Here is a 14,282-nt window from a genome sequence, read left to right as displayed (position 1 = left end):
ACTGGATTAGTTCTAAAGGAAACTATCAGATGGCGGAAAAATCTGTCTGCAAAAAGGAAAGTGGATCAAGAAATCGGTGTTGTTTGGTTTCACAAACGTCCAAACAAAAAGAAGAGAAAATTCCGGATGTCGAGTTACGACTTATGGGAATCTCATTGTTTTGCAACCATGCCGTTGTTTGACATTGTTCTGTGAGGAACCATCACTTGTGGGTCTTCAACAGCTTCGTAGGTACCCGGTTTGGTTTTTGCTTTGTTATTATTTGCGTGACGCATGCGACATGACCACACTTGTTTATCGGAATCAGGTTATCGGTTTTCTTTAGTAGTAGCGGTATTGCAAGAAATCAGTTTACGGATTACAATTGCACATTACTAAAGTTTTGTATATTTTTCAGAAGAATGGCAAACAGCAATGGGGAAGCTAATCCCCCAGTTCAACAAAACATTCCACCCTTCTCTGTGAGAGAAGTCTACAAAGCAGGCTGGCTCAAGGGTGTTTCGTTCCCCGGTGACAGAAGAGGACTCCTCTTTGGTAAAAAGTATGAACGTTTGTGGGCCCTTTTCTGCATACACGATGACATCCAGCCATTCCTGGAGTTCTACACAGAACCCAAAGCCACACCATCACACCAGCCACTGTGGGCCACCTCGCTGGTCCACTGCATGCATGTGTCACACTCAATCGCTGTCCAAGGTGACACCTTTGAGTTTGTTGTTACCTGTCGAGAGTGCACTGTTCTTCGGCTGGGTGCTTCATCTCGAGAACAGATGAATGAATGGGTGGACGTCCTCAGAAACCGTCTTCGCGACATTGGTGTGCTCGAACCGAAAGAGAACTTTTATTCTCCTCTGCCCGAAGCTGCCAAACCTCCGCCCAACGCCAGCCATTCATCGACCAGAGATCCCAATTCGCCCCTTCCACTTCCACCAGCCAGCAGGAATGAAACACGTTCCGATCAGCAGCAAGTTGTGGACGTCCTTTACGCCGATACCGTTGAATCGCAGGTCACAACAGTTCAGACGACTGTCGCCGAAGAGGCCGCTGCGTCACACGTTACCGTCATTTCAGTTAACGAAGACATATTAGATGATCCAGTATTCATCCTCGACTCGAACGCCGCTCCAGCACCGCCCAGCATGTTTTCGACTCGTGTTCGCATCGCCAGCGCTCCCAGTTCATTACGAGAATCCATCGAAATAGAAAATAGCTACGAAGCCATATTTAATTCTACCCCTGCAGCTGCCTCTGCCCCAACGACGTCGCCTATTCCTGCTGCTGTTAGCCATCGACTACACAGTGGTAGGCAGCTTCCCGAATTACCTGTCGCACCAGGTGATCACGGGGTGGTCGTCCGGACACCATCTCATCACCTCCATCCGCTCACACAGCACATTGTTCATGGGCAACAACGAACGCGGGATGGATTGAGACGCACGATGAGCATGGGGCAAGAACATCAACATCTTCACCCGATGCCACGATCGATTCCTCCTCCACCGTTACTGCTACAACCGGCGCCTGGCCGCGGGGGACGAGAGGGGGGTCTTGTTCTTTTACCTAGGCCACCGCCACTTTTTGCTGCCTCAACCCCTCAGCCTTCGAGTTCCCACCATCCGCTTGGCACGCGACACAGCAGTCCTCTGTTCCGCCCGACTCCGTCCAGCCATCAACCGAACGGCGCAGCTCTGCAGCCGGTCAACGCCAACCACGGCCCAGGTGGAGATACGGGTTATTCGCTGAAAGAGCGTCAAGTCGCCCGTCTGCGTATGGAAATGCAACATCCAGCTGGCGTTCGCATCATTCTGAAAAAGAGGGACTGTCTCAATACCATAGCTTTGATCGACGCCCTCGGCACCGTTTGGTAGCTTGTCGTCTTTCATTTGTTTCTCCGAAATGTTACTCATCACCTGCTGAAATCTTTACAGGGTGGCCGGATGGAGGCAAAAAGAGAAGCCATTGTTGTACAACGTATTCCACATAGGAGATCAAATCATGCGCGTCAGCCATTGCAATGTCTCGTCTTCTATTGACGTCAATCGGTTGATCAAGAATGAATCTTCCGGCCAGGTAAATCTCGTATACTACTTGATTCGTGACACTAAACTAATCCTCAGTTGGATTCAAGATTGAATTTATAGTTCGACGAATACCTTTTGGTCGGGTGTTTCACCTACGACGCGAGGCCGAAGGTCAAAGTCTCGGGATCGTTACGGAAGCCGGCGGAGGTGCCGAGATCCGCGAAGTTGTAGCAGGTGGATTGGCAGCGCAACAGGGCGTCCCGCCATTAGCCATGAATCCGTTAATGTCGTCCTCTTCTGCGTCGTCGACGTCACCAATGTCTTGCTCCTGGACTCTGACTGAAATCAATGGCCGGCCACTGAATCTTTGCTCCAAGGAAGGCGAGGCACGTGATCGGCTCAATGCCGTCGGCAAGGCTGTCAGTATTCTCATCCAGCCGACCGAATTCGTGAAATTACTCAAGAAACAAATCAAGAGCATTCGAGGCTACAAGGATTACCTCCTCGTTTGAATAGAGAACGATACAATTATTCTGCAATCTTTCTCTTGTTTCTCTTCTCGCCAACCGTAAACATTTCCAGCTGATTAATTGTACAACGTACCAACTGTTAATAACCTTTTCTTGTTTGTTTGGTTGATTTTTTCTTTTTTTTTTTTTTTTTTTTACAGTTTTTGTGCTTTTTTTTCCGTCTCTAACAGCTTTTGTGACTGTGATACTTCAAATATTGTGAAACTGGGATCAAATAAAAAAAGAGAAAAAACACGAAAACTGTCAAAGCAAGAAGGTGAAATAATTCACGTCTTGGGGGCCACCAGCTGTTCCGCAAACCTATTGACTGGCGCGCGATCGGAATTGTATATTTGATTGTGTAGTAACATTGAATGAACAAGAGAAGAAACACAAAGTAAGAATGAAATAATGCAAATCGGGTATGACGTAAGACACACTGTTGGGAAGGGGATATAAATTAAAGATTATATATATATTTGCAATAGTAAAATAATGTGTAGCGTGTGTTTGTTTCTTGTTCTCAGGCATCATCACAGCTTCAACAAATCAGATGGCAACGTACTGTACAATACATTTTTTCATTTTTGTTTCTCATTTTCACTGGCCTTAATCATTACGATTTAAAAGTAAATATGTTGATGGATTGATAGATATTTTCATGACGATTGGTGAAACACCTGCTGATTGATTTCAGGTGACCTAACAAGCCCTGAAAAAAATTCTTTTAGTACATCATGCAGCTCTGTAGATAACTGTCAAGTGTTTCTCAATAAGAATTATAGGGATTAATGAATGAGGTACACCCATAATTATGCATTATCATAGTATAAGGTTAAACAGTCAAAGAATTAGTTGCAAGATAAAAAAGAATGTCAAAATTGTGCACAGCAATTGTTTTTTTTTGTTTTTTTTTTGTTTTTGTTTCCTGGTTTGCATCTCTTCAGTGAAAATGGGACTGAAGAAATTATTCCTTTTTTTTTTTTTTTTTTTTTTTTTAGTTGAGATCCATCAATTTTTTTCCTCTAATTTCTTTTTGTCTTCAAAAATTGTTTCGTTCCCGAAACGAACTCAGACGTGGCTGTCGCATGACGAATCGGCCGGATTACCTGCCATACTGGTGGACGTCGTCGAAAGCGTGACGGTCAACAAAGGTTTGCTGGACGCCCGACTGGCGGCCGTACAGCTTCCTTGGCGTCCGTACTTTTGCATGACGGGCCGTTGATTATTGGCGGCCACGAGTAGATCCTCTTTGGTCATCCGCTTGATGAGTTGATGTTCGCTGCTTGTGGTGGTGCCGGAAGCGGTGCCGGACGTGGTTGTCGTATTGAAGGTGCTCTGTCGGCTCAAATGTCGGAGCAGTCGCTTCCGTCTGCCGGCCCAGTTGAATCCGAGCGCTTTGAGGAAGGCCGTGCGGAATTTGGAGGACATGACGTTGTACAAGATGGGATTAATGGCCGAATTGAGGTAGAACATGACTCGACAAAAGTTGAGGACGTGGTAATAAGTCTCGATGCCGAAGTTTTCAATGTCTTCGTCCGACGCCAAGATGAACCACAGGGTGAAAATGCGGAAGGGCAGGAGGCAGATGAAGAAGAAGACGACAACCGTGCCCAGCATCGTCACCACCTGGCGCCTGGCCCTCAAATTGGGGTTGACGCCGTCGGTTCCGGCCGCTACCGACGCCGACGTCTGCACCTTTTTGCGTATTACAAAATCAACAGAACATTCGATCACAATCATTTTGATGCCTTAGTCATTCCCTCCCTGTAAATGTCAGCCATCCATCACTTTGATTGTGATTTGAAATCGCACTTTAGGATAAAAGAAGGCCGTCTTATTTAGGTAAGCAGCGGTTAAGGAATTTCTACTGATACGTCCCCAATGGGTTTTTACTGATTATGACAGACAATAAGGAAGTGTGTACAGTGCATAAATCCAGCTTTAACCTAATCTCGAAATGAGAGAGATGGAGAGAAGAGAAAAGAAATGCTGGAACCGACCTGGATGCGATGATTGGAGGCGGTGCACGGGTCGGCGACCAAGTGACGGGCGATGACGGTGTAGATGAGGACGAGGACGATGAGCGGGAAGAAGAAGAAGACGCAGATGGCCGACATGAAATAAAAAATGGGCCAAAATGTGTTGGCTTGTGTCACGCAGCCGGCTGATGATCCAGCCGAATCTTCTTCCAAATAATTGGCAATGAACAACATCGGACTGCAGTCGCCGCAAAATCCCCGCCGAAAAGAGACCACAAAAGAGACAACAAAACAAAACAAAAAAAACAAAATTCATTTTTAAGTAGTGTCTAAAATACAAATAAAAAAAAAGAAAGCAAAACTAAAACAAAATTCACGTTTTATGCAGAGGGGACAAATGGCGCAAAAGCTGCTCGCTTTTGAAAGCGGATTAAAACAGAATCGGGCACACAGAGACGACACAAGACTGGGCTACTCATAGAGTAGTTTCATCACGTTTCCGTTGGAATGACCTCTCCCCTGCTGCTGTATGTATAGCAGCCCAAAACGCAGCCTAAGCCCCGCACGTATGCAACCAGCGGCTACGTATAATGCCGAATAACAACCGGCAGGGAATCTTAAAAAAAGAAAAAGCTTGGGCGGCCGTTTCGTTTCATCTTCTTTCTCAAAATGCGAAATGCATACGCATCATTCCATCTGCTTTTAGCCGGGTGACCATTTTGTTTACCCGTTTTTATTTGCTACTTCGATAGCGAATCTGTTTGGCCAAATGGTGGGCCGTCTTTGTCAATAGAAACAAATCGCACTGGAAACATTGACACATTCTCAAACGCAAACGTGGCTGACGTGAAGAGATGCATGACAAAGTGTGAGATTGGCGAACAACGAGGGCCAAACTTCCATGGCAAACATTTCGAATTTGGCAGTTGGCACACGTCAACTACTCAACTGTCACGCTGAACGGGCCCAGCAGCCTGCAGGCAACGAGACTACATGGACAGCAAAGTGATTTAACAAAATCAAAGTCTTCCATTTCGCCGAAAGGAGAAAAATAGAAGAAGAAAAAAAACAAAAACGGAATGTTCTATAATGGTCGAGATAAGAAACGACGACCATCTCGACGCTGCAATCCGATTTTCAAAACCTTTGAGTTTGACGTCATCTGTCTGTCGGAAAAAAAAAAACAACTCGAGTGGTCCATCCGTGCCAGCAACAGTCAAACAAAGTCGGACTGTCCAGAGAGCCATCATTAAACATCGCTCTATTCCTTTTTGCTACGTCGTTCCTCCATTTATTTATTTTTGTTTTCTTGTCTTGTATATGGGCGAAACCCTATATACGTATCGAAGGCAAACGTCAATCATTTCTCTGCAGAGTTGTTTCCATTTGTTGTTGTTTTTTTTTTTTTTAGAGGGTTGGGTAGGCGTGGTTCACGTTGGCTCATCTATCAAATGGTTTTACGAGGCGAAAAAGGAATGTTTCTCTGTCCGGCGCCAGTCGCAATAACAAACACGCAACACACACAAAAAAATGAAAATAAATAAAAAGGATCATGGCCAGCATCTGATGAGCTACCGCCATCATCTTTATTACCTTTTCGTTTGTTTTGTTTTTTTTTTTCTGTTTTTTTTTTTAGTTTTATGTGTGATGTCGGGAGTTCTGTCTCTTGCACACACACACACACAAGACAATGGCGACGGCTGAACTCTCGCAAGTTAATGATGATCATCAACATAATGATGATGATGATGCGTTTCGACCGCCGGTTCAACCGGGGATTTCTAATCATTCATAAACCCGTTGTGTGATTGAAGTGCTGCTGAGGGGCGTTAAGGAAAATATCAACACAACAGACATTTGAGAGGAAAGAGAAAGAAAGAACTTAAAAAAGGGCGAGTTGGATGGAACATGATGAAAAACGTGATGATGGTCGTCAACACCTACAGACCATTTCAGAGTTATAGAAACGGCGCTGGCTTTTGTGTGTCTGTGTGTGCGCTCACGACCTCAAACCTCTTTTAAGCACTCCCCGAGGAACGGGTCAGAATGTCCCACTAGCCGAAAGAAATGGCAACATTTCGAATTTGTTTTTTTCTTTTTTTTTTTTGTTTTTTTTTTCTTTCCCCTTCGCCGCATCAAAATCAAAAGAAATGAAATCGACCGCCAAAACGTCAATAGCCGCTCGCCGACGGATTTTTAACGCCGGACGGTAACGCTCTGATGCAAGTGGCGCATTAATGATCGACATGAAAAAATACGCAAAAGGTTGATAGACTTTTTCAACCATGTCGACACTGATAGAAAGTGGCGTCTACTAAACACACAGCCTCGCCGCTCTTTTTTGTTTCATCAAAAGGGAGGGGTGTGAAAAGCGGAACGTGATGGACGTGCAAATAAACACAAAGTCCGCTCATTATCTGTTTTTCGCCTAAATCATTCGTTACTGACGTACCTGGAGGTGAGGCATCCTAGTATCCAAATGGCCAGGATGATGAAGAGGGCTCTCATGCGGGTGCAAGTGTAGCCGGCCCTCAACGGTCGAGTGATGACGTAATAGCGCTCGAACGAGATGGCCAGGATAGTCAAGACGGACGCGTGGGCCACCGTCAGCTCGACAAAGGGCACCAGTTTACCTGCACCAAACAACATCAACAATAAATGTTCATTCAATATTCAATGAAAAAAAAAAAAACGACGAAAGTCAACCGCAACGTTTTTTTTTTAAATACTGCGGCCAGTTTTATGCGCCATAACGAGCTGCCATCCAAAAAAAAAATTGTCTAAATATTTGTTTGCAATAAAGGCCCAGCGGCGTTGATTTCGTTGAATTTATTTGCTGATTAAAAAGCCATTCCATTGGCCATATTTAAACTATCGGCTTTTTATGACTCTGCTGTTGTTGTCGCTGTTGTAAAACACGGCGATAAAAGAAAAAAAAAAAAACCTCTGCATCTATTATTACGGTGTCGGCATCATGTTGGCCATGCCCCTTAAAATTTGCATGGGGGGGGGGGGGAACAATGAACACCCAAAAGCAAATTCCACTCGAGTTGAACACTTTTTTTTTTTTTTTTTTTTTTTTGCAATCGATGGCATAGAATGCGAATGCGTGATTGATTTGTTGGCAAAACAAGTCGATAGTCATAAAGAAAAGGAATGTACCCGGATACGATCGTCGTGCCGATCGTACCGTACGGCGATGGTTGGAATTTGATTCACCAAGTGAGAAGGATGACGCGAAAAATGCTAATTTTCCTTTGCAACAAGACGAAAATTGCGAGTTACGGGTGTGCGTGCAAAGGTGTTTCAGCCGGTGGAATTCAGCCATCAAACTGACACGCAAAAACACATAGCCGCATTTTTTTTTCTTTTCCCACCCTTTCCCACTCGGTTTCAAACTGGACTCAAATGCGCCGAAAAAGAATACTACAACAACAACAACAAAAATGATTCATTTTCTTGTTAGATGGCGGAAGAATTAAAAACAAACAAAGGGTTTCTATCCACTTTTTTTTTTTTTTTTTTTGTCCGTCATGCCCATCGAGTTGGAACTAGAAACATCCAACGAGCGCTGAAAAAAATTAAAAAAAAAAACAAGCGGGGGACAACATAATTGATTAGATGAGATTCCATCGCAGCCTTGGTAGCCACTACTCCGTACGCCGCACGACATTCATTGCATTATTTATAAAACGTTTTGATTAAAGGCATCTGCAATCTTTCCCATATTTCTTTTTCGTGTCATCAGAGTTTTGATTAGGGCCGCCATCAAGTACACAATAACACGGTAGATAACTCGCATCTCATCCTCATTTCAAACGCACCGTTGTCATTCTCCCTTCCACTCGCCCAACTATAAACAATAAAGCCAGTTACGAAAAAAAAAGAACTCGAGTTTTCTTTTCTTTTTTTTTCCTAACGTTATCCACAAAAGGCAGGACGGGTAGATCTAAGTGTATACGGGTCTAATTCGATTTCCAAACGACTCCCGCACGGGGCTGGCCGATGCATTTTGCAACTCTACTACAGCGGCTAGCTCCGTAGGGGGGGGGGGGGGGGGGCCGAAGGTATGGCTTAATGTCATTCCACAACCTTTTACATACTAGTAGTGTACTACTTATTTTCCCTTTTCTCTTTCTTTTTCTTTTTCTTTTTGTTGTCGAGTGTTGTTATTATTACGTAGAGGTAGCCCAAAGTATATAGAGGAATGACGATAAAAAAAAAAAAAAAGTGCGACTGCCAAGTTTTATCGTGCGCGAGAATGGCGATAGAAAGGCCGTAGAATAATGTTTTCAACGAAAAAGAAAGGTCATGGGTGAGTTGTACGATGGCCGTCGATAAGAGAGAGGTTATCTTCATTCTCCGATCCTCCACCCCCCCCCCTTAAAAGTCATAAATACTTGGATGCGAATGGCAAAGAAAGGTGAGAATTGTCAAGAGTTGCGAGTCAATTCTTTTTCATGTTCTACAATCTATCGGCAATGGTTGTGTTTGGCGTGAGTGCAAGAGGCCAAACTGGAAACGAACAGTCTCGATGGGGCTGCATCAACAACAACAACAACAAGAGGCGGCAGTTGCAACTCATGAGATATTCATCGAGAAGGATACACCAAAAGCGGAGGCCATTTTTTTTTTTTTTTTGCTTTTTGAATTGGATTCTTTTCTGTACATGTGTACGCAAAAGAAGAAGAAGAAGAAAAAAAAAAAGCCACACTCTTGTAGACGGATAGCGTTTTGGGTGTAATGCAATATGTTATCTCGTCATAGTTTCACGACTGATGTGCATTGCCTTGCTCCCAGTCGTCTCGCGCAATGATCGATCGAAGTTATCATTCAAATTTCATCATTCAAATCAACGAGATAGGGAAGGAGAAACGAAATGCGAGGCGCAACAGAGAAATGGGAAAATGTTTTGAGATGAACTTGGTTCAACAACCTCGGCCAATGAAACAAGACAAAAACGAAAAAAAAAATCCGCCCAGTCACTGCCCTTTCTTCTTCATCTTCTTGGCGACCCTTATCTCCATTCAATAAGCGATCAGTCAATTTATCGAAGCATACACGACAAATGCGATCTCGTACTCTCTCGTCTATTGCCGTGTCCGTCACTTCTACGGCCAACGAACGTTTTTCCAATGGCAAAAGTGTCACAAAACGCGCATGATCGATCTCGTTTTTGGCGAACAAAAAAAAAATAAAATAAATAAATAAAAAACGGTTTTTTTTCCCCCATTGCGAAGTAGTTTTTTTTTTTTTTTTTTTTTTTTTTGAATTTGATGTGTGTCGCATTCAAAAAACAACGCATAGTTTTTTGGGTTTTTTTTTTTGAAGGGGGAGGAGAATGGGAGGAGATATTGCATTGCGGATCGTTGCTGTTGGTGCAGCCGGGACAGTTGCCTTTTCCTCAACATAATTATCAGTGTATGGCATCGTCTGCTGCTGTTGGACTTTTCGTTTTTAACTCGACATGTTGCTTTTTTTTTGTTTTTTTTTTGAAGCATCGGTTTCAATTATTCAGACTGAGGAAAAGAGTTGGCAAGTCACGACGTGTGACCCACACATTCAAATGAAATTTGTCACTTTTTTTTTTGTTGTTGTTGTTGTTGTTTTGTCCCTTCCCGTCCTGCGCCACGCATCCATCGCCTCTCTACGCTACTGCAGACGCCGACACACCTGGCGTCCACCTTTTTTTTTTTTTTTTTTCGATGCGTTCGCCTTGTGGAGAAACGACGTTTAGCGTTTCTTTTTCGTTCGCAAGCAAAGAGACACACACATCGGACAAGAGAAAAAAAAAAAAAAGACGGCGGTTGCGTTGCGGCGTGCGTTGTCTACGGACAGCCGCACAGACAAACGTGGAATATTGAGAGCCGACAGCCATAAATCCCACTTGTTATTGTGTGTTTGTCGCTTTGAAGCGAGAAAAGAGAAAAAGAAAAGAAAAAAAAAACAAAAAAACGAAAGAGAAGACAACAACTTGACATGAAGTAAAATACAGTCGATTACGCACCGAGCGAAAAGCGAAAAAAAAAGGAAACGGTGCGTGAGCCAGCAAATGCCCGAGCCAAAAACGCCATCTGATCGAAACGAGCATGTCATTTGTTTCGCCTTCTTTTTTGTTTCTTCTCGTTTTCAAAAACTTGAGTTTTTATGTGTTGTCTGTGTGTAAATGCGGCAAGTCCGCGTTCCAAACAAAGCCGTCGCCCATTCACGCAATTGTCGTCCGTTTTGTTGCGTCCCTGACTCGACAAAAGAGCGTCCTGCTTTGCAATCGAATGGCACCCATCGTCTCCTTCCCCTTCGACAGGTCGTGTCTTTCTTGGCCCTTTCTTTCGTTTCTTTTTAAATGACGATTCCAATACAAATGACAGTGAAAGAGAAAAAAAGAAAAAAAAAAGGTCGTGACGCCGGTGACGTCGACAAAATGATGAACAATTTCAATAAGACGAAAACGAAACGGCCAAAAATGGAAAAAAAAAAAAAAAAAAAAAAAAGGAAAAAGTCGTAAAAAACAAACAAACAAATGCTATTTTTTGCGTGAGAGATGAGAAAATGAAGATGAAAATGCCATAAAACGGCGTTGGATATAAACATGATTCAGCCCGCCCTCTCCACCCTCATCCTGTATACATATACAAAGGCAAAACTGTTGTTTACCAGCATCGAAACGTATGGGCCGCACGAGCGGGCCCCGTCTTCTACTGTAAACATGTAACGCGTCTAAGCCAAAAAAAATTGCAGACACACATGAAAAGGCTTGTCGACTAGTGCGGCTCAAATTGATGTTAAACTTTGGTGCATGTTATTTACGTAGCCGATGAATAATGGCGACATGATTGGGCGCGTGTAAACTCTATCAAACATACGCAGCCAGGGCAGCAGTTGCAAACGATGAAACTTTCGGCGTCGACAAGCTGATTAGCACCAAACAACGGGCGCAAAACTACTGAACATAACGGCGCGTTCAGCTGGAAAACTTTGAACGCATTCGCACTGATTGGTTTGGCATTAAAAGAAATCCCGATAAGAAAAAAAAAAAAAGTTACAAAAGTTATAATCAAGTCGATTCTCAGTCGAGTGAAACAGGTCGCGATGACAGTTGGACACCTCGCATTATTCAAATCGACTTTGACTTGATTTTTCTGAAAAATAAAAAATAAAGAAAGAAATGAAAAATGGCCCAAATTCATTGGCAATTCAGCCGATCCGATCACTTTTGATGAATGTTTTTTTTTTTGTTTTTTTTTTGTTTGTTTTTTTGAACTTATAAGGCCCTTGATCTTGTTCTATTTTGACTCGATGATCGTTTTTTGTTTTTGTTGTTTTATCCTTTTGGGATAGGATTTTGTTTTTTTTGTTTTTTTGTGAGTTTTACAATGACAGTTGAAATATTTGTCGTCCGTGTGTGCGTGTGTGGTCGGCGTGAATGTGAAAATCTCCATATTACAGCAGCGACGAAAACAAAGGAAACCTGTTTGCGTAATCCAATTTCTCTTAGCTCATTGACGATGACAACCACCAGCCACCAGAAACAATCGCCAACTCGTGGGGCTCGTTTTCTGCTTCTGGGTGTTTCCTGGTTGACGTTGCCTCTCTGCGCATACATATTCTTCCCAGCTATTCTTTGCCCAGTCATTTTCATTTGATTTTTTTCTTTTTCTTTTTCTTTTTCTTTTTCTTTTGTTTTTAGAAAGAAAAAAAAAACGCGAACCTTCCCAAAGAGAAAAACAGGTAACGCCGGGCTACACGCACAACTGCCAAAGAGCAGAAGAAGCAGAAGAAGCAGAAGCAGAAGAAGAAGAAGAAGAAGAAGAAAAAGAAGAAGAAAGAAATAGAGAAGGACTTTTTGGTGCTGTTGTTGTTGGTGTAATTCTGGCGAAATGAGTGCCATTTGGCTACGTCCACTACCAAAAACAAGACAAAAGAAGTTTCATTTCAGTTGACTCTTTTGGAGACCGCCTTTCATTTTACGACCCAAACAACGACAGTGTCAAATGGCCCTCCTCCCTCTTCTCGAGTCTCTCTCTCTCTCTCTCTCTCTGTCCGCAAATCAAAATGGACAAACAAAAAACAAAAACTAAACAAAAACTAAACAAAACAACAACAAACAAACAAGAAAAAGAACCTGCCATCATAACATCATCAAAACGAAATGTAATAACGGGCGGTGGGGCAATGATTATACCGGGAGACTATCATCCGCCATCAGTTGGGCCAAAAGAGCTTCAATTCAATTTCCAACGTCGTCCCACCATCCCTGCTGCCTGCTGCCTGCAGCCTGTTGCCTGTTGCCGTCTGCCGTATAAATACGATCCCTACACTCGACTAGCGTGTCTTCTATATGGCCTACGTATATAAATACACACACGCATCTATTTCTATTCTGAAACAACGATCCCACTAGCTATATATATAGCGGTACTCGTTTCGCTATTCAAAAGCGACTCGTCTTTTTTTCATTTAACGTTGCGTTGCGATGAATGAAGCGGCCGACTTTCATATCGGCCGTAGACGTTTCACGTCGGATAATGACGTTAAAGAACGGCAGGTGGTGGGCGCCGAAACAAGACGAACGAACGAACAAACGAACGAACGAAAAAAGGCAAGTGAGGAAAAAAAAAAAAAATAAATAAATAAATAAACTTACACATGACTTTGCCAAAGATCCAGGTGTCTCGTCGCTCGTAGATCTCGATGAGGACGGTCGGCATGGAGACGCAGAGGACGAGGATGTCGGCCAGGCTCAAGTTGAGCAGGAAGAGATTGGTGGAATTGCGCAAGTCGCGATTGTTCCAGATGACGACGGGCACGAGGCAGTTGCCGACGAGTCCAACCACCAGAATCAAACCGCACGACAACATCATCAACAAACTGATGTAGGCCGGGAAGCGTTCGTCGTCCAAGACGTCGTCGGCCGTCGCACCCAGCGACGACAAATTGCTCCTCTCGTAGTGGCTCGTCGACATCATTGTCCCGTTGCCAGACACAGCGTCGACAAAATCATCGTCCAGCGGGTCAGACGTCGAGGCCAAGAAGAGCGTCGATGGCAGCGACGCACTCGACGACCACGGCGGATGCGACGACGAGCACCAAACGAGTGGCAGTGGCAAGACGGTCGTCGTCATCATCAACAGTTTCCATTCGGCCGCCATCGCCTTCAATCACACATGACCTGCAACCGTTTGTTCCAAATGAAAACATTTTAGAAAATATTTAGCTACCAAAAAAAAAAGGGGGGGGGGGGACATTTCTAGTTTGAGACATGAATGTGACTCGATAAATAACAGCAACAGACAGCATTGCCGTAATGGATAAGTAATGAATCAAAAAACGATGCGGGTTGAGGCGCGATGTGCAGTCGGCACGAGGGTTAAACTGTCACGCCATTTATCATACCCAGTGCTCTCCCCCCCCGTTCTCCCAAGAAAGGAATTCTATGTCGTCGTCCCCCTCTTTCTTTTCTTCTTCCCCCCCCCCCCTTAAAGGCTTATCATTTTAATATATTTATTATTTTCGCAATGTGACGATACCAAAAAAAAAAAAAAAAAAAAAAAATTGAACAAGAGAAAGAAAAACGAAGAAGAAAAAAGGTCAGAGTGGCCAACGGGAGCCGTGCCTTGTTTCTGATTTGTGTTTTGTCCCGACTGTCTTAACAAACAATAAGGCAAGACCAAAATGGAATCACGAACCAAGGGTCGTATCCCAAACAGAAATCTAAACAACAACGAAACCCCCCCCCCCCCCCCAAAAAAAAAAAATGAATTTTTTGGGTT

At 43.6% G+C, this 14,282-nt stretch overlaps 2 protein-coding genes across 2 annotated transcripts; one reads left to right on the top strand and one right to left on the bottom strand.

Annotated features, from left to right (window-relative positions):
• Positions 1-14: 14 nt before the first annotated feature.
• On the top strand, positions 15-2,751 carry LOC130701647 (uncharacterized). The gene is given in 6 exon segments (XM_059494260.1): positions 15-77; positions 79-117; positions 119-231; positions 401-1,864; positions 1,929-2,070; positions 2,129-2,751. Coding segments are annotated over 6 exon segments (2,211 nt in total). The 5' UTR covers positions 15-29; the 3' UTR covers positions 2,534-2,751.
• A 113-nt stretch (positions 2,752-2,864) lies between these two features.
• LOC130701654 (growth hormone secretagogue receptor type 1-like) lies at positions 2,865-13,676 on the bottom strand. The gene is made up of 4 exons (XM_057523591.2): positions 13,157-13,676; positions 6,965-7,145; positions 4,534-4,750; positions 2,865-4,228 (listed from the first exon to the last, which is right to left on the bottom strand). The coding sequence occupies exons 1-4, from the start codon at positions 13,659-13,661 to the stop codon at positions 3,602-3,604; spliced, it is 1,530 nt and encodes a 509-aa protein (XP_057379574.1). The 5' UTR covers positions 13,662-13,676; the 3' UTR covers positions 2,865-3,601.
• Positions 13,677-14,282: the final 606 nt, after the last annotated feature.

This window comes from Daphnia carinata, chromosome 2 (genome assembly GCF_022539665.2).
Source record: "Daphnia carinata strain CSIRO-1 chromosome 2, CSIRO_AGI_Dcar_HiC_V3, whole genome shotgun sequence".
Lineage (NCBI taxonomy): Eukaryota > Metazoa > Arthropoda > Branchiopoda > Diplostraca > Daphniidae > Daphnia > Daphnia carinata.
Note: the sequence above shows the minus strand (reverse complement) of the source record. Positions and strands in the feature narration are given on the sequence as shown.